We start from the raw sequence: 26,588 nt of genomic DNA on the forward strand, positions 1-26,588 counted from the left end.
CTTATAAAATACGGGGAAAACGTACAAGTTGACAGGTATGCCATCGGGTACCACATCTTCATCCAAAAGACAGTCCCTCTGGAAACTTTTTGGTCATGTTGATTCAAAATTATACAGATGAATCCTTTCAGATGCAACGCCAGCACTTTTAGGCATTATTACTACTGATTGTGCTGTCTTGTCCAAAGATTGAGCACAAGTGACATCAGGTGCGTGCTTGGCCATTGGGAATTTGAATGGCCGGTATATTTCTGTGCCAGTCGAACCACACGAACCTACCCCGTGCCCGCGTTTCACTTTCGTAGTGTGATGTCCGCCGTCCCCGTCCCTCCCTGTTGTCTACTTTGTTTAGGTGCACGTTAAGTTTCACGACAGAACCCGAAAAAGCAATAGGCAAACAAGGCTGCTGTGCATCGTTGATAATGCGGCTGTCGACCACAAACCAACTTCAGAAATGTGTTTTGACAAAAAAAAAAAAATAACAACAACAAGCGTTAAAGTTAACCACTTTGACAACCACTGAAAAAATAACGCAATATAACGAGCTACCTTAATTTTGACAACAAGGTTCTGTTCAATGTTCAATGTTTACAATCACAGCAGTGTGACCAACACTGAGTTGGGCCTAGCTACAGACACCGCGATTGTGCCATGAAACTGAACAATAGCCAATGAAGAAGCTCGCACTGCTGCCGAACACAAATAGAGAAAGTGGTTGTGTTGAGCGTGTGTAGGCCTACAATGTGTCCGGTCATTCACCGCAGTAAAAATGGCAAAGGAGAAAAGTTTGTAACAGCAATGTTGTTTCACGTTTAGCTAACAGTTAGACCAGCTTCTTTTCTTTCTTTTCCCACAATTCATCTTTTTTCTTCTTTAAACATTCCATCTGTCCAGATGCCCCATGGCACCATATTGCTTCACACAAGTCAGTGTTGTGCTAAAAGGAACACAGAATTATCACCTCCATCCAACTCCTCGCCTGCCCTCATGTTCTGCCCAGCCGAGTTTCATCTGTGTAACCAGGTTATGCATCTTTGTGTCCACTGGCCTTGCTCATTTGGATGAAAGGCAGGGTCACGTCCTTCAGCCTCCACAGTTTCATATTTACTTTTATATTTCCCTTCTGCAATGACATCATCGTCTGTATTTGTCCATATTTGCCAAGGCCAATGCTTGAACTTACTGTTTGCCTCTTTACATACACTTAGAACAAAGTTGAAGGATAACCTCAATTGAATTGTTTGCCTGGGACACATTTTTGAGTCAGCTTTGTATACATTCATCAACTTATGCTGTAAAGCAACCACTAGCTGGTCAACCACTCTTGACCATGGCTCACTTGGAGTTACCAAATCATATTTATACACTCACAGGACATCACATTAGGTACACATGCACAGTCTAATGAGATCCAAAATAAGAATTTAGCAATACAAAACAAAAAGCTAATAATGTGCAGTTTTGACTGTCAGATAAGTATTAATTTCACATGTTATATAAAACTATGTATTTTGCGAACTACACCAAATAAACTGGGCTTGAAAATATGGAAAACAGAATAAAAGGAGGTTGGCTTTGTTTAATGTGTAGTGACTGAAAGGCTATGTTCAGCTCAATTCTGATTTTTCTTTTTTTGGCCAATATGCGACATGTTTCAAAATGTTTTCAAATCTGACCAGGAATAGTGGCTCTAGTGACTGCTTTTCCCAGGTGCGGTGCAAAAACATTTTAGTATCTGGTAGTAGCATGTCGCTCAAAAAATCTAACCTTGCAGTTTGTAGGTGCCATTAAAGAGGAAATCAAGCCCCAAATTTTCTTCACCATTAGCAGAGCTGAGCATTCCGTCCCAGGGATGGAACGGTCTGTTCCTCCGTCTCGGACGGACGACAGTCGGATGCACTACGAGAACTCTTTTAAAAAGGAGGTAGGTTTTCGTCCATCCCTCTAATCGTCCCTAACCGGGTCAAGTACCAGCTGACGTGTTGTGTTGGGTTCTTTTAAAACGACTGCCTGCTGAAAAGACTGCCTGCTAAGCTTGCACAACACTGGACTGCTCTTTTTCATGTGTGTTCCCTCCCTGTGTTATTGTTCTCACAGGCATAGTCCGCCCTCTATTGGATGCCCATTTCACTGACGAGGAAAAAAAAACCACTGAAAGCTATGACCCAGAAGTGGAAGACGTTCGTTCTCATTATTATTGCGAAAAAACTCAATAAAAATGTAAAATGTGCAAGAAAATCCAATAGTATTGTGTTATTACGCAATCTTAAAATATTCTCATGTTGTCCCCTGGCTTCATCACATCTTAGTTAAACAATTGTAAAAAATTCTACTCACGATACACCCAGCCAGTAAGTGGCTGTGCATAGGAAATTAGCCAGTTAATGAGCTTCAAATAATAAAAACTTTTTTGGGGGGGGAGGCCTTCCAACGGAATGTAAGGACGTAAGCGCTTTAAAAAGACGAGGACGGACGGGGTTGGGCAACGATCACGATCAAAGTGTGCAAAGTCATTTAGGTCTATTACCTGCTAGCCCCGCTAGCATGGCTAGCCCAGCTAGTACCATACAGTGACAGTGACTGTGTACACGGCAAATAAGCGAGTACTCAAGGGAGAAAAAAATGTCTCAAGCATTTTTTGCAACTGAGTAACTTGAATTACGTACTCAAGGACCCGTTTCACCCCTACATGCAAGTGATGTTGGCCCCGATTAGCTCTTTAATACTTAAGCATCATATGAATTTATTTATATGACAAATTAAAATCAAGTGTGTAACACGGGAGATAAAGGGCTGACATATAGCCATTGCCAAAATGAGTGCATTCGCTTGACCAGTCGACGCCCGCATCCACATGGCTACGATGCGTAGCAATATGCACATTACCACACGATTATTGCTCGCCTCGCAGGGCTGTCTGCTAGGGGGTGGTGGTTTGGGGGTGGGGGGACTTGCAGCCAAGGTCACCCAGGCTCCCAGGCAACCTCGAGGGGCTAACTGACCAGGAAATTTCCCCTCCATGGCAACGGAGCGCTCATTAAACGTTCTGGCAAATTTCACATGTAAAATGTAATCTGGAATAACACACATTGCCTCAAGGCTGCAGTCACAAACCAAGGGAAAGTACTCAAACTCAGTCCTTATATTGTGTGCATGTCTAATCCTGTAAAGAGTTTTAGCCTGTTGTTTTAGGCCTTGAAAATGTTTTTGAAATATCAGCAAGTGGCAAAACAAGAGGAAAAGTAAGATAGAAATATATAAGTAAATAGTATATGATTGTGCTGCTTTTACAAGGCAATGCACTAAAAGCTTTTTTTTCCTAAAAAGGCGACGCGACTGCAGCGTTAAAGCCACAATGGCAGAGTGGCAAGGGCCTTGGGTTTGATATGAAATCACACGACCTTGTCTGCGCCAGCCCACATGTTAAAAGCTCTTTGTGAGCAGAAAAAAGTGCTTTAGAGACACACTGAAAGGCTTCAACCTCCTCTGTGATTCCATCACATTAGACAAGCTTTTTTTAACCATAATGTATATATATATTTTTTTTTTTATTAATCATGCAGGCAGGCAGGCAGACAGGCAGACAGACAGACAAACAGACAGACAGACAGACAGATAGATAGATAGATAGATAGATAGATAGATAGATAGATAGATAGATAGATAGATAGATAGATAGATAGATAGATAGATAGATAGATAGATAGATAGATAGATAGATAGATAGATAGATAGATAGATAGATAGATAGATAGATAGATAGATAGATAGATAGATAGATAGATAGATAGAAACTGTACTAAGACCTTTTAATATTTTTGGTGGTTGCATTCATACTGGATCAGTAAAACCGAAAATGTCATGCTTGGAAGTTGTAGCTAACCCTCTTTTTGTAGGCCAAAGAAACGACCCATTAAGTCAAAATGGATGCACCGCTTTCGGCGCTTAAGTATTCACTGTTGAATTTAAAAAGGAACATTCTGGTTTGTTATTTAGGTTTACGTACATTTTAAGTTTATTGATACAGGTATACTATTAACCATGTTAATTTGGTAGAAAGCTAGCTTGTTGAAGTCTTGCTAACTGGCTGTGAATTATTTTGTGTTTGCGCATTAGCATAACATTTTTAAAAACACATTTATTTTCCCTTGGTCAAAAAAATAAAAACGACAACAAAGAAAAAATCTGAAAATAGCCATAATTTGCTCATTTTCAACAAGTTTCTTTTTTTTTAACGGAGATAATTGGCAGCAGGCAAATAAATGTGTTTGAAACAAATCTAGCTTCCTTTTTTTGTTGTATAAAATATAACTATATCTACAATTTAATAATTAGACATTTTTCCTTTGTGTAGCAGTATTCTGAGTTTAAAAAAATATAAATAGGAATTTGAAGATCAATATAAGCCTTTTATTATTGGGCTTGAAAATGTAAATTCCTCCCTATCAGGATGAAGTCCCCCGCAAATGAGGGAGTCCCCGGCGCTAGTGCTCTCCAGCACCCCCTTCAATGACTCCAAAAAGGGTTGGTACTCTGAGTTGCCGTTTGGTGACTATTGTCTAGTAAAAACTTCCCAACCTCGCAATCCAGCTCAGGCTCCTTCCCTGCCAGAGAATTGACATTTCATGTCCCAAGAGCCAGCGTCTGCAGCCGGGAATCGGACCAGCTAGATCCCCTCCCTCGATAGCCAATCAGCCCATGTACAGCACATTATTTCAGCAGTGTTCGTTGTTGTTGTTTTTTTAAGTGGTCTATAAATAAAATTGTGTTGAGTTGAAATGATTGCTGTAGCATAATTGAAATTGTTGTTTTCTAGGACAGGATGGGCTCCTTCCACATGTACCTGGAACATTTGGGGGAAGAAAGACAGGAATAGTTTCAGCCTTGACACTTCCCAGGTTTCCAACCGCGGCCGGGGCTCAGCTCTGTAAACACACCGCTTCCTCCTGCTGCCGTTTTGTTTGGACAGGAACAGTGGAGGAAGGTCACCTCACCAGTGCATTGAACTGCAGTGACGTGCAGACTTCCTTTTGAATGGGAGGAAAGGTAGGAAAATAACGTGGTGAGTCTGCACTCAGCTGGTCTGCAAATCACACAATCGCCCCCAGTGAATGCCACAGCATGATAGGCTAATCGCAGTCTTGTTTACGCAGTAGCATGACTTGTATCACAGGCTCGGTGAAACATTCTTTGTAGCCTTGATGGTACGTGACATCACACATTTTGACTAACTCGTGTTCAAGTTTGATAAAGTGATGTGCTTTGCCAAAATGCAATCACATCAATGCATTACTGTAAATAAAAATGTCCTTGAAATACATGTAAAATGACAATGACATTATTCAAAACAAGATTTGCTCTTTTCTCTGGCATTGTTTTATTCCTCTTGACATCAAACATGCTTTGAATCTTTTGTTGCAGAAAGTGTATTTTTTTCTCCCAGTGTTAACTTAACTTGTACCAAACAATTATTTAAAACTTAAGTAAACTTTTTTTCAGCTAGTTTGAAAATAAGTGCTTCCTCTTGGGGAAAAAAATCTCTTTTGTTAAAACGTATGTAAACACATTACCTGATAAATTACCATTTTAATATTCAGCAATTTAAAACCAACAATTTTCTTTGCTATATGTTCTATGTACCTGCATTAGTCCAAACATGGTATTATGATTCATATTACATTTGGGGAATAAGGGTTAAGCATAATAATCCACTTTTTTTTTTTTGCCATCTCTGGGGTCTGTCACTATTCCCTGTACCGCCACCTACTGTCGGCTGAAATTGATGTCAAAGTGCCCACGGGCTCAGCTTGCGAACATCATGGCTCACCTGTTTTATGAGTTTGGTCACATGACATCTGCAAGGAGAGCAAAATGGCAGGATATGAATAAAAACTGGTGGATTGTTCTGCTTAATTCTAAACTAGCGTCATTGCTCTTTGTACTGGTTGACATGCTCCTTGGATGCATCGCTGGAGATCTGCAGGAAAGGTGTGCTGATCTCGCTGGACTCCACTTCCCCAGCCACCCTCAGCAGGCACGACATCACCATGTCCTTGGCCAGGCCCGCTTCTAGATTCCCATCCCGGCTCAGCTGCAAAGTGATCTGGTCCAGGCTGGTCAGGACCATCTCTGAGGCAAGCAGGGGGCAAACAGGGCCTGAATTCCTAGCCATATTCTCCATCATGTACTGCTGGTAAAGGTCCAGAAGCTTCTGTTCCAGATAGCCGTTAAGGAGGGAGTTGGTGAAGGGACCCTCACGCCCTTGGAACAAAAAGCTTCGATCTCGACCACTTCCCTGTCTCCAGTGATTGGAGCCCCCCCTGAGAGGCAGCAGGAGCCCAATTTGCGTGGCTCGTCTTGGAGGGGAGTCCTCCCCAGGCGGAGGGACGTCACATGACTGCAAGAAGGGACCCACCACCTGATTGTCGACATGCACCTGCTCCCCATCGTCGGCTGACAGGGGGAGAACCTGGTCACCCCCGATGTGGAGGTCGCTGTAGTTCTGGCAGATGCTCTGACAGAAGGACGGAACCAGGAAGGTGGCATCGCCTCCAGAGCGGGGAGAGGCTATTTGGATTCCCGGAGAGTTCTCTCTGCCTGGCTGGGTTCTGTGCAGATCCAAAGACTCCAGCTGGGAGACTTCTGGAGGACTCCCGCCGCCACCGGCGCCGCCGCCCTCCTGCTCTGAGGGATCGTGATGAAGCTGCACAATGGAGCCCGTGGAGCGGAAAGAGGATCCAACAGTAATCTCCTGCCTCTCGGGGTATGGGAGGCACGATTCTTCTGCTTCTCCGTAGGCCATGCTCAGCAATTTCACTTCACAAAGCATCACTGCAATGCCTCACTGGGTGCCAATTTACTGAATGATAGAATTGAAAAATAAAAAATAAAAGATCAGGCACTCTCTATGACACAAAAAAAAAAGCCTGAGGAGAAGGAGAACTTTTTTAGCTTCAGGCAATCTCTGTGAATTGAATGCCAAGTCTAATAGTCTGCTTGGTTCAATGTAACCACCTTGAGAGGAAGCAAGACTGTTTTTTTTAAATAATCACTCTTCCCCTTTCTTAATAATCACTGCTGCAGCTGGTGGCATTTATTACAGCTACCTAGAAAAGTTCACAGAAATGTCTGGGGAATTTGAAGGAGACAAGTGGTATAAACTGTGACTTATAATAGCGAACGTGGATGCAGTTAAATATTTTGAAAAATCGTGCAAAGTCAGTGCACACAGCTGTGCTATCATCTTTTGATGATAGTATGGACGTAGACAATGAAATCCCGAAATCCCTTGCAGTTGTACTTTGAGAAACGTTCTTAAACAATTGGACAATTTGCTCATGCAGTTATTCACAAATTGGTGAACCTCAATCCATTCTTCCTTGTGAACAAGTGAGCCTTCCGGGGATGTTCCTTTTATTCCCGATCATGACATTCACACTCACCTGTGGAATGTTCCAAATGGGTGGGGGGTTTTTTTATTTATTTTTTTTAGCTTTCCTCAATTTTCCCAATATTTTGTTGCCCCTGTCACAGATTTTCAAGAACGTGTTGCAGACATAAAATTCAAAATGACAGAATATTTGTCGTTGTAGTGTATTCAATTGAATAGAGGTTGAAAAGGATTAGCTAATCATTGTGTTCTGTTTTTATTTACATTTTAGACAACGTCTCAACTTGATTGGAATTGGGGTTGTATTATATTATTTTATCCCCATCCAAACATGACTAATGAAACAGTCTGGAAACATTTGGTTTACACATTTAGAAGCAATTTTAATTGCTGTGAAAAGTCAGTTTAATGTATTCAGATGTTTTAATCTCATTATCTCATTCATTTAATTTCAGTTGGTTGCACTCATGAAAGTGTTTATTGCATTTTATTGGATGAAATTCTACATTAATCAAACAATCGAATGAATAAGATCCTTAACTGTGACTGTTCATTCACTGATCTAATTTTGTACTTGTAAAATGCCACAAAAAAGGCTCATTAATTCCAAATAACCCCTGAGAGCTACTCAATGCTGCCTTACAGGTTATAATTAGTTGTATTTGTACCTATGTTACTGTAAAGTTATTAAAGCAGAAGTGCAACTTTCGTTACATAACCACAAGAGGACATTTCCCCTGAGAAACCTCAAGGTCAAATTTGCATCATTTAAAAGTGAGTACCTAAATAAGTTGGGATCATTTGGGGAATTTACCTTTGCTTATATTTATTGATGAGAATTTTGTTGAAATTTTTGAAAGTATACAGCGCCTTGACTGTATTTAAGAATCTTAGAAAGGAAAGTTCCAAGGAAAGACAGCCCGGGAAACACAAGACTCTGTGTTGTATTATTAATGACGGCCACGCGTACGTCAGCTTCTTATGCAAACAAGTGGCCAGCCTATCAAAATACTAAATACTAAATACATGAGCATAATAATACTACACAGTGAACTGCTGCATTTTTAATCCACTATATTACTGGATCCTACAATGGTAAAATATAAAATAACGCTTGATATGACAATGATATCATCAATTTCACAATAATTGTCCAATACTGACAAGCGAATATACGATCGAAATATTAAAAATATATAGATTAAAAATACAAAAAGAGTTCTCCACAAGCCCACACGTGTAGGGTTAATCTTAGATGCTCATTCGGGTGAGCTCTCACAACATCTGTGGTGATGGTTTGAACTCAAAGTTTTATTTGACTTGATTAATTTTACAGAACATTCTGTCTGAACTCCAACTTGTATATCTTTTGTGTATTCAGGTTAAATTTCTGGTGATATGCTTATTTCCTAAAACAAACTTGTGAAATTAATCATAGATGCTCACTGAGTTATTAAAGTTTGACTTTTGAGGCTCATTTTTCCAGAGGATTTTGGTTGAACTCTTTTAAGTCTTCTTGAACTTTTGTAGTGTTTGAATTCAGAGGTTCTCCTGCGCAAGTACACAACAGAAGAAGTCAAAACTTGTATGGGTTTTATATTTTTCACATAACGCATACATAACAATTAAAGAAGGGGGCAATTGAGCATAAATAAACATACTTTTCTAGTCCAATGAAACATTTTTCCAGTTGTTTAGGAGACAAAGTAGGCAGGAAATATTCACTGTTATTTGGATAGCTTTAGCATTACATAAACTCACTTATCACTATAAACGTACATGCTTTACGTAAGTATACGTATATTTACGTATATCGTTGAATTTGGCACTTTATTCAAGCAGAGCAACAGCAATCAACTCCATTCTTGACAGCTTGTGACATACCTTAAGCTACCGGTAGATATCTGTTGTTGGTGAATTGATCCTTGGCATAATATATTCAAATATGGATATTTTTGGCCCACAATAAGCTTATCAAAATACATTTTGCTTGAATGATGATTCAGGGTAATAGCATAAATGACCTTCAGTGATAGTGAGTGTTACTCTGTTATGGGTCAGGACACCTGAAGCGGGCTTGCCGCTCAATAGTGTTGTCTTACAGAGGCCTCTATGTTGCCAAGCAGCGACTGATAACATTGACGATGAGATCAGGTTGAAACAGCGACCGTCCGGCATCATGGACGGCCGTAGTTTTAGGTGAGTCAGGTTCCCTTAAGGAAACTAACTGAAGTGGTAGCTTCAGTTAGCTCCTGAGAGAGGAATATGGACCTCAGAGGCCAGCATTTAATGGTTTAGAGAGATGTTTAGGAAGATCAACCATGTGTTCCGTCCCAATCATCGCGAGCAAAGACAGCGGGATGAGTTCGGGCCGGATTACCACAGCGCCTGCACCGTCAAGCTGGTCCGCAGCACCTCCATGCTGGCTGTGGGAGAGAGGATCCAGTCTTGCGAGGGTGTCACGTTGAAACGGAGCAAGAGCACCGTGAGTGTGGAGTCCACCTCGTACTATTACCACAGGCAAGAGGACCGCGTGTGGCTTTACTCCCATGAGCAGAACTGCCTGGAGTATCTGCAAGCGCTCGTGGCTCTGCGGCGGCACTACACAAAGAGTGTGAGCGACTTGAATAAGGATGACGTCAAAACCACGGTGTCCTCCAAGAAGAAAGCGGCACCCCTGGCACCACAGAAAAAAGCAGTAAGCTTCATTTTTTGTTTTGATGCAGAACAAATTTAGTCATGTCACGCCTAAGGTAATTGTAACTAGAGCTCTCAAGTAACAAAGTTACTTGTTTACCTTATTTAAAGTGGGAATCAACCCAAACATATTATTTTTCAAGAATATGTCCCAGCAGGCCCCCTAGTTGAAACACGGCATTCTGATTAATATTGCGTTTGTGGAATATGAGTTAAGCAGCAAAATCCACCCCTTTTTAGCCATCTCAGCTTTTTAAGGATCATTAGCTGGCTAATTTACCATTCAAACCCATTGTGGACACACTTCAAAATGCGCCACTAGTACTTTACTACTTACCCAACTGCGTGTGATTACTTCCATTGCGAGCCCCGGAGTTGGTTTTGTCGTATTGTATGCAGTAAGTATTCTCTAGAAGGGAATCATATTTGCATTGTCCAATCTTTCCTTATAACGGAATTCCGTTATGTGGGAAACGACTACGATACATGTCCTGTATAAACGTGCAAGTATGTTAACAAAATACAAATACAAAGTTAACAACACAAGCAATGTAATAATAATAAACATTTTATTAAACAAAAAGTACAGATATATGAACAAAATACAGTACAGTATAACAAACATGGTCCAAATACTGTTGAAAAAAATACTGCAACACCAATGCAGTACAGTACTGCACTTAACTAGAGTAAACTGCACTGTATTTTTGTTGACTTTTTAATGCAATTTAATGCATACGTTGTTTTTCCGGGTGAGGGAATTTCCTTTTGACCGAGGTCCGTAGGTGGGAATACTTCATTTGGGTCCAACAGACGGCCAGAAGTCGCATTTCAGCAAGTTATTTAGTTTCCACACTTCCCTTCGTTCACGGCCTTCAAAATAAAAGCATACCAGCAAACCACTATACAACAGCAGGTTTGCGACGGCATATTTCCGGAAGTAGGGAAGTGTGTGCGTGGCATGTGTCGCAGACCTGTCGCCAACAGCACAATGCGTCGGTCATGTGAATCAATGCGGTAAGTTGTCGCTCGCACCGACGAGGGAGTAGAAAGAAGCCTAAAAAGAAGCCTTTCAATGAGTAGGCTGAGATTAGATTTGGCTGCCGGAGGGTCCGACCGGTCCGGCCCACAGACCGACTGCCCAGCTCTGTATTTTTGTAAATGCAGATAATTTCTGTGTTTCTGTGTTATTTGTAGATCTATAATTGTTATTTTGTTACAGTTTGTTATATTATATGTTACTGAAAATTTGACAAGCTGTGCCATATGGATTTTTGGTGTCCGTCGCGAGCGTCAGCTGCGTCCCACATTGTCCGCCACAAGCATACTCCCTGTCCCGCATCTGGTGAGTTTGGATCTGGTCACTAACAGTATTGCATTTGTGGAATATGAGTTAAGAAGCAAAATCCTGTTTTTAGCCATCTCAGTAGGCGGCCATTTTGTCACTTCTGTAGAATGAAAATGACATTACAATTGCTCAGGGCTCAGGGAACGGCTAATCATGGCTCAGCTTCAGGAAACAGGTCATATAAATTAGACAGAATAGAATAAAACAATTACAGTAACCCAAAAGAAACACTTTGATGTTAATACACAAAAAATATATTGTATATCTCAACAAAACACGTATTTTGTGAGTATTACACAAGCATGGGCCGAACATACACACACATACACAGGAAGGCCGGAGCCAAGTTTCAAACTCTTAACCTCAAAACCGAAGCAAAGCCTAAATATTCCATCATACTACTAAGAAATACACTGTGTTTTTTACCTGATTGTAGGTATCTAGAGTGACCCCCTCGGCACCGCCCGTGCCCAACGTGGAAGACACACTGCAATTTCTGGATGAGGTGATTGCAAGCTGTGACAGTGAACCTCAGCGCAAACCTTACTTGGATGATGGCCACGCCGACGTGGACTTTATAGGTGACATATTACCTCCATCATTGCTGTCATGTAGTGTTAGGCCATATTGCAGATTGATATTGATGTGATTGATATGAATTTTGTTATTTTTGGCAAATGACCACTTTTTCACTTACAGATTTATATATAGACTTATGAAGTGGTTAAACTGCAAAAGGTGACAAGTTTTCTAATGATGAGTATGGAACATGCTGCAATACTGCTCTAAAAAAAAAAAAAATGCACTTCCTGACCAACGGATTACCTTTAATGCAGTGCAACGTATAAAAAGTCATTGCCCAGTTTCAATCCAATCACGCCTTCAAAAATATATGGGCAGTCTCAATTTTCCTTATTTACAAGTTGCATATTGCCATGAGTGGTGTGGAACTGAACCGCATAATATCAAAAAGTGTGCTTTGCGGGTTTTTTGTGATGAGGTGTACCTAATGTTGTGACCTGTAAATGTAATATCTTGTAAGAAAGTGAACAGGTGTATTTTTTGCAGGGTCCGTTATGTTGAATTACTGATGCCATAAAATATCTGAGTAAAAGGTTGAGTGAAATTACTTTGTCTTGGATTGAGAGTGTTATAAATTATGCCATTTTAATCAAGAGTTGATGGTGCAAATTGAATTATGCGTGTCCTGTAGCGCAAGGTTTTCATCTAAAGTGGCTGTTTAGTGCTCCGTATCGTCTCACTGTGGGTGTTTAATCAAATGTGACCTTGACATTTCCAGTGCCCTGCTGTCGGCGTGGGAGAAATTACGTCTTTATCAGTGTAATCAAAACAGCAGGCTTGGCGGTGATGTCAACTGTGTAAAAAAATAAAAATAAATCATTTCTTGCTTGCGCCCAGCACATATGAGCAGAGAAAACCAGAACAACAAAGAGTGAATTAAAACTTTATATCAAACACAACACGTTTATATTACAAAATAATTTCTCGGTATGCGATTTTTGCATATATTTAAACAATTCGCATGTATCTTAACATGTCTGTGCTCACTGACAGATTTAGTTAGATGTGTAAACAATATTTGGGCCTTTTGTGTACATAGAGAAAGTTGAGTTCTTTGAGTCTAGCTCATGAGAAACAGGAGCAAAAAACAAGTGTTTTAGATTTCTATTTTGGTTCAGTGTGTATATATTTAGACTATAGTGGATGTGCTAACCATTAATCCGCCATACGACCCAAATGAAATAATTTTCATAATTATTCACCAGTTTGATGTTTCTTTCATTGTATTTTTCACTCTCATTACGTGTCTTTGCTGATTGTCTGGGAGAAATTACAATACTTCATGTAAGGACTCTATTTTGACTCAGGTTTAGGTTACAAAATATAGTTCCTTGCCCTGTAAAGTCACAAAGAGGTAAATCAATATTGAACATGATGATAGTGACTCTAAATAAGAAACAGACAATTTATGTTTGAGCATGCTTTTAAAATACCGTAAAAAAAAGTGTATTATGCTGGTATTGGTGTTGACTGTAAATTACACTCTGTCTCCCCATATAGTGGCATCCAGCTCAGCAGAACATGACCTCCATTCCAACTGGGTCTTGCGGGTTCCTAGGGTGGCAGGTGACCCCAACAGGCAGCAGGAGGAGGTTCATGTCTGTGCCAACAAAAAAGTCCTCAATAAGAAAAACAAGAGTGGGTCAACCAGTAGTAGGCTACGCCTGCAGAGGAATCCCATCCATTTGCCCAAAGTGGTGGAGAGCGCCCTGCAGACATTTCGCTTAAAGTCCAAGTAGTCCTGAAAATACTGAAGATGTTTGTTATTGACGCTCATTTGGATGGAAAGAGCACTTTTTATTTTTAAATGAACTGAAGTCAGTATCATCTGAAAAAGTGTTGGCGCCATAGTGGACGACAGTTACTAGCAGAATGGAATTCAGACCAAATATGTCCTTCTGATTTGTCTGATCGTGTGGATATTGGGCATAAAAGAAAAGGTTTGACCGGCCAGTAAATAGACCGGCCGAGAATGTGTTGATTTCCCCGAAATTCCCGATGGCCAGCACGCCCCTGGAGTATTAGTCACACCAGCCAAAAAAGTCATGGTGAAGAAAAAAAAACATCTCAGTCACTCCGGAGTAAAAGTCGCATTTTGGGGGAAATGTGTTTTACAAAAACCGAGACCAAGAACAGTAGAGCTCATACTCTCACCCAAAATCCATGTTCCCTAATCGTGGATACATTTGGAAATACTAAAATATTCAAAGTGCCCCCAAAAAAGAGTGCTGGAGCCAAGTGCGTTAGGCAGTACAGATGGAAACAGTTCAAGTACGAGCTGCTGATTGGTTTATAACATAGTCTGAGTTCGGAAATGTATGGGAGGGGAGGACGCTTTGCCTCTCAGAACTCAAACTGGTGGTAGGGCGTCAGAATGACTTACTGAACGCTTCCCGTTTTGGCGTCAACAACCAATTTCCGGTGGGACAAAACCTCCGCTTCTACCTATGTAAAAGTTTTTCTTTGTAGTTCAAAATGGATTACCTTAACTAGAATCCCATGCTGCATTGTGGCCAAAGGTAAAACCCTGGTCTGTTTTTGCACCTCTGAAATCCTTGTTGTTACGTAAAGAAAGGTGTCGCACGTTCGTTGCCATGACTACTCTCATTCTGCTTCCATGTCTTCCACTATCTTTTGGCAGTTGGCAAATACTTTTGGTGCATTACTGCCACCTTCTTTCACATGCTATAACGAAGGTGGCCAACGGCGGTAATGAATAACTACTACTATTTCTCCCTCTTCACCTAATTCTACTACATTTAATTTACATTATATGACATTTTGACGTTTTTTTTTTTGCAGATGATGTTCTTTTCATGTGCACATTTTTCTAATACATTGAATTTATAATATGCAGAAAACCTTTCAAAATATAAAGAAAATATTTCAAAACCTCTACTCTAAAAGATGTAGAAAAAAGACAAATGTTCCTATTATGGTAAAGTTCTGGCTACACCTGTAACTTTTTTTTTCAGTGAATACAATTTTTGTATAGTGCTGAACCTACACATATACGAACAACCAAACCTGTTGCCTTGTGCTTGGCAGAGGTGATTAAAACCGCTCTGACAGTGTTTTTGTGAGTGGATGTCAGAATATTGTACTGAATGAAGTGTCAAAGAAAGCGAGCACATCAATGATATTAGGATGGATTTTTCCCATTCAGCAACTCTGAGCCTCTTGTTAAAAACTTCTTCTTTTAAAAGTGAAACAAAAACAAAAGTTATGATGGGATCTAGGGTGAGTGCATTTTGAAAGGCTTCAAAAGCATTCGCAACAATAGCTCCTCTAGCAACAAGACTGTCTCGAAGGCGAATACGTTTTCAGTCTTGTCTGCCTGAGCTGCTTCACCAAAAGAGTTCAAGGCCTTTAAAGGCCTAGATAGACCAATCCGACATTGGCCAACTGTGACCGACGCTTATCCCCTGTGGCGTCGGGCTGGTTGTCTACACGTCACCATTAAAGTACCTTCTGCACATGTGTGAGATGTAATACCCTTCCATATCATCGGCGGAGGTAGTCACTATTCCTCATTATAAAAACGTAAACATTGCAATCAGCTACGTTGCAATCAGCTATATTTTTCGCTCACAATGAACTCCCACGCGAAGTAAGCCCTCACGTTCTTGACACAGTACCGTGAAATACTTACATTGTCAACCCTTGCTCTTATACTTGTAAAAAGATTATGGCAGGAAAGGCGTGCTCACTGTTTAACCGCATATGTCACTACCCGTTCATGCTCCGAGCACTGATTTGCTAGCTAACAGCCAATCAGTGACCAAATATCAGGACTCACGACGCCGCTTCAACATGCTGAAACGCCCCCCAGACGTTTCCTGACGGATTACAACGGTGGTCACCACATAAATCAGACGGTTATTATTTAGTCTGGGGGAAATGTGTTATACATGTATATATACATGTATATATACATATATACATATATATACATATATATATATATATATATATACATATATATATACATATATACATATATATACATATATATATATATATATATACATATATACATATATATATACATATATATATATATATATATATATATATATATATATATATACACATACATACATTTTTCAAATATATATATATATATATATATATATATGTATCGTGATACCTTTTATGCCGATACCAAGTATCAATACGTTGATGAAGTATTGATACTTTCGATTCCTTATGTTATGTTTTGCACGTTCTATAACATACTTTTGGAACATTTGAGGTCCTTAATGTTGAGAATGGGGTTTTATTTATTGCACCCCTGTGTATCAGGAACAGTTACTGGAACAGTTCAAGCACTTTTCAATCGTGACACTTGAATAAATGTCAAATGGCACTTAAGTTAAAACTTTGGAAACACATGCCTCAGTTTTTTTTTTAAATATAGATTTTTATCATATTTAAGTATCGTAATAGGCAACCCAAGTATCGGGATCCGTATGGGATTGGCTGAAAAGTGTATCATCCTGGCCCTAATAAATAAATAAATAAATATGTACACAGACACACACACACGCGCACACCCACACCCACACACACGGTGGGTACGGAAAGTATTCAGACCCCTTTAAATTTTTCACTTTTTGTGTCATTGCAGCCATTTGCCAAAATCAAAAAAGGTAATTTTATTTCTCCTTAATGTCCACTCAGCACCCCATCTTGACAGAAAAAAATCAGAAATGTAGAAATGTTTGCAAATGTGTCAAAAATCTACATTGGTTTTGCTCTGCTACTGAACACGAATGCCTTAAGTAGATTTTTAAATGATAAAAACGGTTAGAAAGTTGGCTGGGGATGGCAAGAATTTGACTTTGACCTCAGTGTAACAGGTGAAAGTACCTCATTAAAAATGTTTTGGGTTTTTTTTGCTTTATTGCAAGAGTGGCGTGTACAAAAGCAAGCACAAAATGGACAAACCATCATTTTTTTTCCGCTTTGACTTTGGGGCTAAAGAAGGACGACATTGTCTTCATGCCACTCTTGTCCACCTTTGCTAGATTCTTCTGGGCGGCAGTCATCTTCTTCGGTGGCTGCAAAGAGACAAAGAAAACATCGAACATGTAGTCTGACCTTCGGTTCAAACAAACTAGAACGACACAAACAATCTCTCAAGGTTGAATGAGATGTCGCTAAAGAGGAGATCATCTTGAATGTAAGATGACATAAACACAGTCAGCTATCACAACCAATCTTTGTCTAAATCTAAATCACTGACACTCACTTTGCGAGCATAATCTGCACTGTTGAATTTGGTATAGTCTTCTCCCGCCTCCACCGGCTTGTCGGACAGTTTCCGCTTCTGGCAAACAGGAACACAAATGCGTTTTACAGTTTGGATAGTGTCAATGGAGTCTATGAACACAACCAAATAATCAACATTAAAGCTTCAATCAAACACACAGAAGTAATATTTAAGGGGAATATTTGTTTGGATTGATGATGGTTAAATGTTAATGGGTGGCGGGTTATATTATCACGCCATCGCTTCTCTTTCATCTGGATTCTGTTTTTAAAAAGCTGAGTTGAAGATTCGTCTTTATTAACAGAAGCTTCTCTCCATGCATTACCTGCTGTTTCTGTTCGGTACATTTGCACGATGTCTGTCATGCATAAAGTCAACAACTTTTACCTCTCAAAATTATGTCTTTCTTTTAATTGTCAGCAAAAACTGCAAGTCAAAACGCGTTGGTCGATCAGATAGCGTTTTGCATGAAATTGCAAGATACTGCACCTTGGAAGGTGGTTCGGTCTCCTTTGGACTTGTGATCGCTGGCAACCTGCGTGACGACAAAACAGACCTCATATTCATGACCAAGATTCAAGACCAAAAAGTTGTGTCTATGTATGCAAACATACTGCAAGTGATGGCGGAGGTCTTTGCTCAGGTCTTTGTTGATGTATTCTGATATCAGGCCATGGGCGTAGTCAAGATAGTCCTCTGAAGTGCGGCGGTAACCAAACAAGAATTATTATCATAAGATTAGTGGATCGGGACTGAATGAAATGCTTGTCAATACTTTGTGACAGAAAAAAATATGCTGTTGCCACCATCTATTGGTACGGTGAGAGTACTACAAGTGCCTCTGAAATAATATAATTACAGTTGAAAACCTAAGGTCGAACACACAATCCATTCTGGGACAATTTCAGATTTTGAGGAAATTTTCCATGTGAAATGTGGACATTATAAAGCCTTAACCAATGGTATTGGCAAGGTTCCAAGCATTAAACTACCAAACTAGTACAATATATAAAAAAAGTTAACCACTGTATAATACAGTTATAAAATTCATCATCAAAGTATGACTACTCATCCTCTGACATCACATGACGGACACATAGCATTTAAGGAAAAGAAGAGGGAAGCAACTTCATGCATTTTGCATTTTAACTTACAAACGTAAAAAGAAGTTAAACGCTATGTACCGTAATACAATTTCAAAACAACAAATTGACTCTTGCCAACGTGTGAGGTGGTGGCGAATTTTCAAGTGTGCCTCTTCACAATGACACTAAACACTGTTGCATATTCCAGTCTTCTTTAGTTTGACTTTTTTCTGACTTACTCCCATTGGCCATATTGTACTGAGCAGACGTGACACAGACAAATGTGCCCTGTCGCAATAAGTTCCATTTCCTGTTCCATGGATGCGCTTTTTCTCCATTCCTCAGCCACTGTTTTCCGTAGTAACATCCCAACAGAACTAGCCAACCAAAACCAGCGAGGAGTTAATCTTGCAATGCAATCTAATGAGATTCCCTGAATTCCTTGCAATTAGTGCAACGTTAACGGACTTCCCTCTTCCAAAAATGTTAGTTGAATCTGAGTTGCTCGTCTAGAGAGGGCCCACCATTTAATGTCATTCTAAGAGGGGAAAGAATGTTACCCTTTCTTGAATCTGACTCCATTTTGACTCTGATATATGAGGAGGATTTGACTCCCTCCCCCACAGAGATGTTCTTCTTCTTGAGCACAAGGACTGTTTTCTCCACCTACCGCAACATGAAAAAATATGAATTCAACGCTAATCTTTCTCTAAACATGGACCGTTTCTGAATAAAGGCTATACCTTCTTCTTTAACCAAGCCATTGTTTTTTCTTGACTGTATCGGTGGAACTTAAGGCTTCCCACCGCTAACAAGAAAAAAGAACAACATGAGGCCTCTGATTTTAAATATGAGCAACTTTGAGCATATTAACTACTAACCTTTTTCATCTGCTATGTGATGCATGGAGGCTAAGGAACGCATGCAGCTCAGCAGCCTGGTACACGCCGGAAACTCTTCGTCCAGCACCATTTGATCCACCGGCTGGAACTTGCCCTAAACACACACCAGGGGACATCATTAGAGAAGGCTTTTATAGAGACTTTATGGACTGCAAGTGATTCGCAAGCCTTGTAAGAGGGAGACACAGATGTGTGGAGTGAAGGACAGTCAAGATGCTTAATAAATTGCAAGATGACCTTTCTTTCCAACAAAAACAACACTGTGCCTCACACTACAGCCTCAGTGAAAGATGGTCCATCTTCACCATGGGTTCGTATGAGAGCCATTGTAAAGTCATGAAAAAAGTAGGATGCATTGATTGAACAGAACACTGATTGAATTTTATTATTATGTCTTATGATAATGTGTGGGTTAATCACATTGGGGCTTCTTATTAGGTTTTACTTATATGGCCAGTAGGTTCAGCACACCTGGTGTAGATGTTGTAGAACCTTTACTCGGCCCATATTATATATTAGAAAAGAATTTCACAACGCACCACCAAAAACCAATGTCAGAAAAAGTGGATACACAAGTTAATTATGTACCTTCTGCCATCTAGTGGAAGAACATTTAACGTTTTGTCTGTTAATTAAACATCACGGGCGTAGATAGATGAGCAAAGATACATTATTAGTAGCAAATACATAATTATCAGAGCAATTAAATTCAATTTAACAGGAAATGTTATCATTTCCCGCAAAACAATAATGTGCCACGGCACATGGGAATCACTGGATTAAGGTGAATGATTTCTTACTTCTTTTCCAGATTTGATCAAATACGGCAAAATGAGATAAAGCGGATCCATCAGTGTGACAAACAGAAGCCTGCCATCTGTGTAAAAAAAATAAAATAAAAAAGGAGCAGCTGATTTACAGGAGACTGAACACTGACACATAATACATTAGTCATGAATAGATTATTAACAAATTTTGTCAAAACAATTACCTCTCTGGACTGTCTGGCCAACAAACCAGGAACGGAAGTCTTCCTCAAATGCTTTGACCTCGTAAAGTTGCAAGTTGCCACCACCACCGCTCAGCATGTAGAGGGAAGCTGCATCTGCAGTAACAAGACAAATAAATGTATTTATAGGCAGACCAAAAGTAGGGCTACACGATATTGGAAAAACATGCCATATGGTTGGTGAATATAGCAATATGGATATTAGTGCGATATTTAACATGTACGTAAGGAAATAGCATTTTTACTATCTAATGAAAGAATTCACATTTTTTTCATGCAGCAAAATAAGCAAGCTCAACGTATTCTTAGCTAGTTCATTGCAGTTGCTTGAGATAATGTTTAATTACTGGATGGAGATGCACATTTAAGTTTGGGTCTGACTGGTCAAATTCAGATAAAAGCATGCAATTCCATAAGAAACTTATTGCATGACTTGAGTTTTATTTAAAATGAAGTTGATGATTTCTTTTTGCTGCGAATGGCTGGCAACCAGTTCAGGGTATACCCCGACTACTGGCCGAAAACAGCAGGGATAGGCTCCAGCATGCCCGCGACCCCCGAGAGGACAAGCGGATTGGATAATGCATGGATTTGTTTTTGCCAGATCTGTAATATGATAAAGATTTTTAAGTGCACACATCTGCATAATTAAGTTAATTGTTTCTATTTTTGAGTTAGATCTTTTTTATTTTTAAATACTGTAGTTCTAGATACACCACTACAAATGGAGTTTCAAAGTTTAACAAACCAAACACTGATGGCACAGCACTTTGTTTTAAGTATTTTTTTTCCCATCCAAATATGCTTTGCGCTGCATAGGGCATACTTGGCTGAAAAAGTATTTCATAAAGAGGTATTATCGTTGAAAAAAGGTTGAGAAACACTGGAGTAGACAACTACAACAATTTTGGTGTGGTCTTCAATAAAAGTAGAGATTCAGAATTCTCGTCCGCTTTGGTTTGCCGAGACAAGCTGTTTGAAAATTTCAGTTGTTTGTTTACATTCAAACTTCAACTCCTGCAACCAATGCTACCAAAATCATGCCCGCTCGCTAGGATATACGAGATTACAATTGCAGCATCCAACTCCCTCAGACTTGTCATTGGATTTAAGTATTTTCCTTTCTCTCGTATATGTACTACTTCAAAAATGCCAAATGCCAAATGTGAAGATCAGATTATTTTGTGAGGGTTTTTTTTGTTTTATATTTGATCTTACTGTATGTACATAATTTTGTTCCAGCTGTGTTTTGTTTTTAGTTTTGTTTTATTTACAGATCTCTGTAAATAAAGTATAGAGTTGAGAATTGTGATATAGTAATAGATTGTTAGGACTACCACTATCACCATGTTAACATACATAATCAAAGGCATTTATGAAAATAGAAGGTAATCATTTTAAAAAATCAAGTTTTATGTGGGATTGGGGTTCGATTGGGGTTCCAACTGCAAAATTATATAGTACAGTTGTTATAGTAAGTTACAGTACTATTTTATAGTTATAGTACTAGATATAGTAAGTGGCCAGAACGTGCAGGTGGACCGGAAGTTCTACCTGTGGCTGGATTCCGTAGTCTCACAAAGGTTGGGTCATTGTCCTCCATCTGGCTGTCCATAACGGAGTCTGGAGGCAAAGTCAGGTAAGTGACACAGTTAAACGTCTCCTGCAAATATTGACAATAAGTATTCCACCATACTAAAAAGGAGAAGTGCGCAACAACTCTCGGAAATCTTTAAAAGCTGTAACGCCTCTCTAGTGCGCTGGCATGCTAGCACACGAGCTAACCGTCAAGTAGTTTACACGGCGAAAGGCACTTTTTTAAAGATAGAATTAAAATAGCTTCGCTGAATCAAGTTAAGACAGTTAAGTTACCTGCAGCAATAACAACCCAGCTATCGTTCTGTACGTTGGCCGTTCGCTTCTTTTTTGAGGCCATGGTGAAACGTTGGACCTTTTAGAAGATTGATTTACAGTTGTCACACTGTGGTTTTGAATAAACGTACGACGAGCGATTGTGTTTTTGACAATAACTCAGAAAAGGCGCCTCTCCTAACATCCGGCTTTTTTTCCACGTGGGCTGGGAGGGGGCTTCACGCACAGTTGCGGGTTTACTGGCTTGTTTGCTATTTTATCATAACTTCTTAAGGCTCTTTGGGTTGTTCAGTTGGATTTTGAAGCTTGTTGTAAACTTGAGCTTTATATTATCGATAAAGTTGCGAAACGCACGCTATTTAAGCAGCGTACTACCCTCAGCTCCCCCCTCCGTATCATGCAGTGGTACGCACAGTCGTGACGTCTCGCTGAGTGTAATGTTGCATTCGATGAAAGTGGGAAATCTGACTTTTCCGACTTCCGACTAGAAAAAGTGCACTTGAACGCCCCTTTGTAGTCCGAGTTGCCCGGAAAAAAAGCACCGACCGACTCAACTTCAATGTGACTGACGTCACTCGACAACGGTAACCCCATGGAAACACAGACAGTGTAAATATTTAATTACAACAAACAAAGTGAGAGAAGTTACCTTCAAAATACATCATAGATGTTACCCTGTAAAAATACACCTGCAAAAATATAAAATTAATATCAAATGACAAAGAAACAATATCCCATGAACTGGTTGCCAGCCAATCGCAGGGCACACAGAGACAAACATCCGCACTCACAATCACACTTAGGGGCAATTTAGAGTGTCCAATCCACTTACCATGCACGTTTTTGGAATGTGGGAGGAAACCGGAGTACCCGGAGAAAACCCACGCTGGCACGGGGAGAACATGCAAACTGCACACAGGGAGGCCGGAGCAGGGACTGTGAGGCGGACGTGCTAACCAGTCCATCACCGTGCCGCCCATGAAGAAGGTATACTAGAGGTCAAAATGTGTTGTGAAGAACCACAACAATGTATCAGAATTAGCCATCTTTGTTGTTTACATTCGGTTCGAACGCTTTGAAGATGGAGCGAGTGGCATAATTGCGACTTCCCACCTTCCTCAAAGGCATCATAACGCTGTGCATTATAGTTTTATCAAAGTTGCACAATGAATGCTGGGGAGCGGTGTTAAGGTAGCGATACGCGACCCCCACATTTCACTAAATAGAGGGTTTTGATATTTGTAAAAAAAAAAAGACTCTTGCGGTCAACCAAGGTCTTCACAAGTAAACATATTTCTTGGAGCACTTTTGAGATTTGCTTTAAGTTAATATAATTTGAAAATTCAACAATCACAGATTGATGCAGTTGATTCTAATTGGCTAATTGGTTGTTTGTCTTTAGTAGCTCACCAAATTGGAGTGTTCCCATTACATTACAATGTCAAACATCTTGCCTTGTAATGATAATTTTTATTGGAGCATATTCTTTTTCAGACTTTGTTTTGAATCACATTCAACAAAACAACAACAACAACTATACATACTATATAACAAAATATAACTATAAATGTATAGTGTCACATGGATTGGACCCAAGGTTGGATGACCCTTTTTTTAATTTTTTTTTTACTCTGGACTGTGAATGTTTGTTTTTTTGTTTAATAAAAACTATGAAACCATATCATTGTTTGTGATATTAGTTTAATATAAACTATTTGTCTATAATTGTGCTTTGCACCTGTATATGTTAACACTAAGTGAAATGTGTTAACAGGGTGTATACTATAGGTCACAAAGACTACAAATTAGTAAAAGCTCTTTTTCAATTTTTTCAAAAGTCAAGAATACCTAAAAAGGGCAGCCACTGGACCACCGCCACAAACTATCCGAATAAGAAGACAATAAGTCACAGGACTTTTTCTCCTGTTTTACTTCAGCCTGGAACATCTTTTTTTGCAATAATGTCCAATTATCCCCCCTCCCCCCTGCTGAAGTTAAGTGATGTCAGTGGGATAGTCGGGTCTATATTTTAAAATCAAGAACAAAATGTCTTGTTACTTACATCTTGTGTAGTTAAGATTAGATAAAAATCACTGCAAACTCTGGAATATATACACCCTTGCACATATTAACATTTAACAGTATGCCCTTACTGTAGTTGTTGTTCATTCATGTAAATAACTGTGCTGCCCTCTGCTGTGTTAAATGTGCCACACGGATAAATAAAGTTTTCTGAAACTATCCTTCACATTTTTTTTCTTCTTTTCTGTATGGAAAAAAAAACAAATGTAATGAACCACAAATGAAATGATGATCCTTGAATGGAATGATCCTTAATGCTTTTTATGTGGAACCTTTCTAATTAAAAAAAGACAGCAACAATCACATCAGATAAACACAATTTCACATAGAGAAACAAACAACAACAAAAAACTACTTTGAGAAAGACATTTGACGTATTGGCTGTGTTCCATACAATAACGATCTCTTGATGTGTTTCCAGATTTCTTTCATCTTCACTCCATAAATGATCCGATTGAACAAAGGATTGTACACCACTATTTGTAGACTCATAATCAGTCGCACAGTTTTTGAAAGATCCGACTCCAATCACGCTATGATCACGTCAAAACCACACAAACACGAGAAGCTGATTAAAACCATCAGGTGGGGTAAACACATCTCTGCTGCTTTTTTGCGGATTTCCCCACAGCTGCGATAGGTAACCATGAATATCTTTATGTACGTGAAAAGAATAAACAGCACAACACATTTTGGGTAATGGCATTACTCATTTATGGTCATTATACACAATTAGCTAAATATCTTTAATAGCTAAGAAAGAAAACTCTTTGTCACCCTTGTGTCAGCTCACAGACACGCAAACACACGTGCAACCACACACCAACAGGCATTCATACACAATTGTTATGCACAACTTTGTCTATACACGCATATACACACGAGCTTGTGGAGGAAGTGTGGCCTCGAGTTGTTTCACAGGGCTGAGTCCTTGGGACTCTGGAGCCGCCAGCCAAGCTAAGGACTCAAGACGCCAAGATGACCTGAGACTTGGCGTGATAAGCCACAGAGGGAGAAGATTCGAGTCTACCGACATTTTTTGAGTAGATTCCTCCATTAGGGCAATATGGTATATATGTGAGGGCTGCATTTTAGTTGGCGTGCTTTTCTGACTCTGCTCGTCACGGGTACGAGTCCCTGCGAGGTTTAGGAAAGCAGCCCATCTTGACTTTTGTTAGATTCCTGAACTTCAGAAACTGAAAAGAAACAGACGGAAAATTCAATCAATTTGTGTGAGTCTTTTCTATTATTATTTTTATATTTGAATGTCTTCTTGAAAGATAAAACAAACACGCAGTGAGTTGTTTTTGTGAATTGATAATTCGCTTGCGCCGTGGTGACCCAAACCTGACAACTCCAACAAGAGCACTGTACTTGCTGTACATGGAGCAAAATTAGTAATACAGCAACAAGAACAGTTAAAATAATAGGAGCTTGACAATAAGCTCATGTATCAAAAATCTTGATACATGCATAGTCTTCATGAGCTTGAAAACGATCCTGATTATTTGAATCATGTGTATTGGCGGAGGGAAACATCTAGTTCAGTTCAGCCACAGTTGTTATTGAGATTCTCAATATTACAGGAGGATTGTTAGTGAGAGTCTCAATAACAACTTTAATGTTGCCTCGCCCACCTGGGCGGTATCTCCTTCAAGGTCCAGTCCTCTACCAGAGGCCTGGGGATCTGACAGTGTTCAGTACAGGATCTTTGCTGTTCCCAATATTGCACTCTTCTGCGCAGAGATGTCAGATGTTTTTCCTGTTATCTGCTGGGGCCATCCACCTAGCTTATGGCTAACTGCCCCCAGTGGCCCGATCACTAGTGGCACCACTGCTGCCGTTACTTGCCACATTTTCTCTCGTTCTTCCTCCAGACCTTAGTATTTATCTATCACGACTGCTGTCTTCTGATTTTTATCCACCACCACTATGTCAGGCTGGATGGCTATCACCAGTTTGTCAGTCTGGATCTGGAAGTCTCACAGGGTCTTGGCCTGGTTGTTTTCAACCACCTTTGGAAGTGTCTGCCATCTTGATTCGGGGAACCTCTAGTCCATATTTGGTACAGACATTCCAGTACACTATTCCTCCTACCTGGTTATGCCGTTCCATGTATGTCTTGCGCGTCAGCATCTTACACCCTGCTGTGATATGCTGCACCGTCTCTGAAGCTTCCTTGCACGGCTTGCACCTGGAGTCCTGTTTGATGTGGTAGACCCGGCCTCTATTAATCGTGTGCTTAGGGCCTGTTCTTGTGCTCCCATGATTAGATTAGCGCCTCCGTGCTACATAATTTTGTTTGAAAATCTTGAAAAAAAAGAAAATCCACACCACACAACCTCT

General features: G+C 39.9%; 3 protein-coding genes across 4 annotated transcripts; 1 reads left to right on the forward strand and 2 right to left on the reverse strand.

Moving 5' to 3' along the window:
• Nucleotides 1-5,061: 5,061 nt before the first annotated feature.
• LOC147136246 (TLR adapter interacting with SLC15A4 on the lysosome) lies at nt 5,062-6,962 on the reverse strand. Its single transcript, XM_086051931.1, has 2 exons — nt 5,828-6,962; nt 5,062-5,083 (listed from the first exon to the last, which is right to left on the reverse strand). Exon 1 carries the CDS (start codon nt 6,827-6,829, stop codon nt 5,927-5,929), a length of 903 nt encoding a protein of 300 aa, XP_085908057.1. The 5' UTR covers nt 6,830-6,962; the 3' UTR covers nt 5,062-5,083; nt 5,828-5,926.
• Nucleotides 6,963-9,614: 2,652 nt separating this feature from the next.
• On the forward strand, nt 9,615-13,756 carry c9h13orf42 (chromosome 9 C13orf42 homolog). The gene is made up of 3 exons (XM_086052034.1): nt 9,615-10,088; nt 11,872-12,016; nt 13,518-13,756. The coding sequence occupies exons 1-3, from the start codon at nt 9,693-9,695 to the stop codon at nt 13,754-13,756; spliced, it is 780 nt and encodes a 259-aa protein (XP_085908160.1). The 5' UTR covers nt 9,615-9,692.
• A 3,146-nt stretch (nt 13,757-16,902) lies between these two features.
• On the reverse strand, nt 16,903-22,623 carry rnaseh2b (ribonuclease H2, subunit B). 2 transcript variants are annotated; one of them, XM_086051682.1, is made up of 11 exons: nt 22,574-22,623; nt 21,843-21,911; nt 20,271-20,384; nt 20,080-20,156; nt 19,259-19,373; nt 19,121-19,185; nt 18,938-19,043; nt 17,907-17,988; nt 17,782-17,827; nt 17,272-17,349; nt 16,903-17,080 (listed from the first exon to the last, which is right to left on the reverse strand). In XM_086051682.1, the coding sequence occupies exons 2-11, from the start codon at nt 21,901-21,903 to the stop codon at nt 16,970-16,972; spliced, it is 855 nt and encodes a 284-aa protein (XP_085907808.1). In that variant the 5' UTR covers nt 21,904-21,911; nt 22,574-22,623; the 3' UTR covers nt 16,903-16,969. The 2 variants fall into 2 exon arrangements, with proteins under 2 accessions (XP_085907808.1, XP_085907807.1); XM_086051681.1 differs by lacking the exon at nt 22,574-22,623 and adding an exon at nt 22,161-22,567.
• Nucleotides 22,624-26,588: the final 3,965 nt, after the last annotated feature.

This window comes from Filicampus tigris, chromosome 14, assembly GCF_054856515.1.
Source record: "Filicampus tigris isolate MCC_2025a chromosome 14, RoL_Ftig_1.0, whole genome shotgun sequence".
NCBI lineage: Eukaryota > Metazoa > Chordata > Actinopteri > Syngnathiformes > Syngnathidae > Filicampus > Filicampus tigris.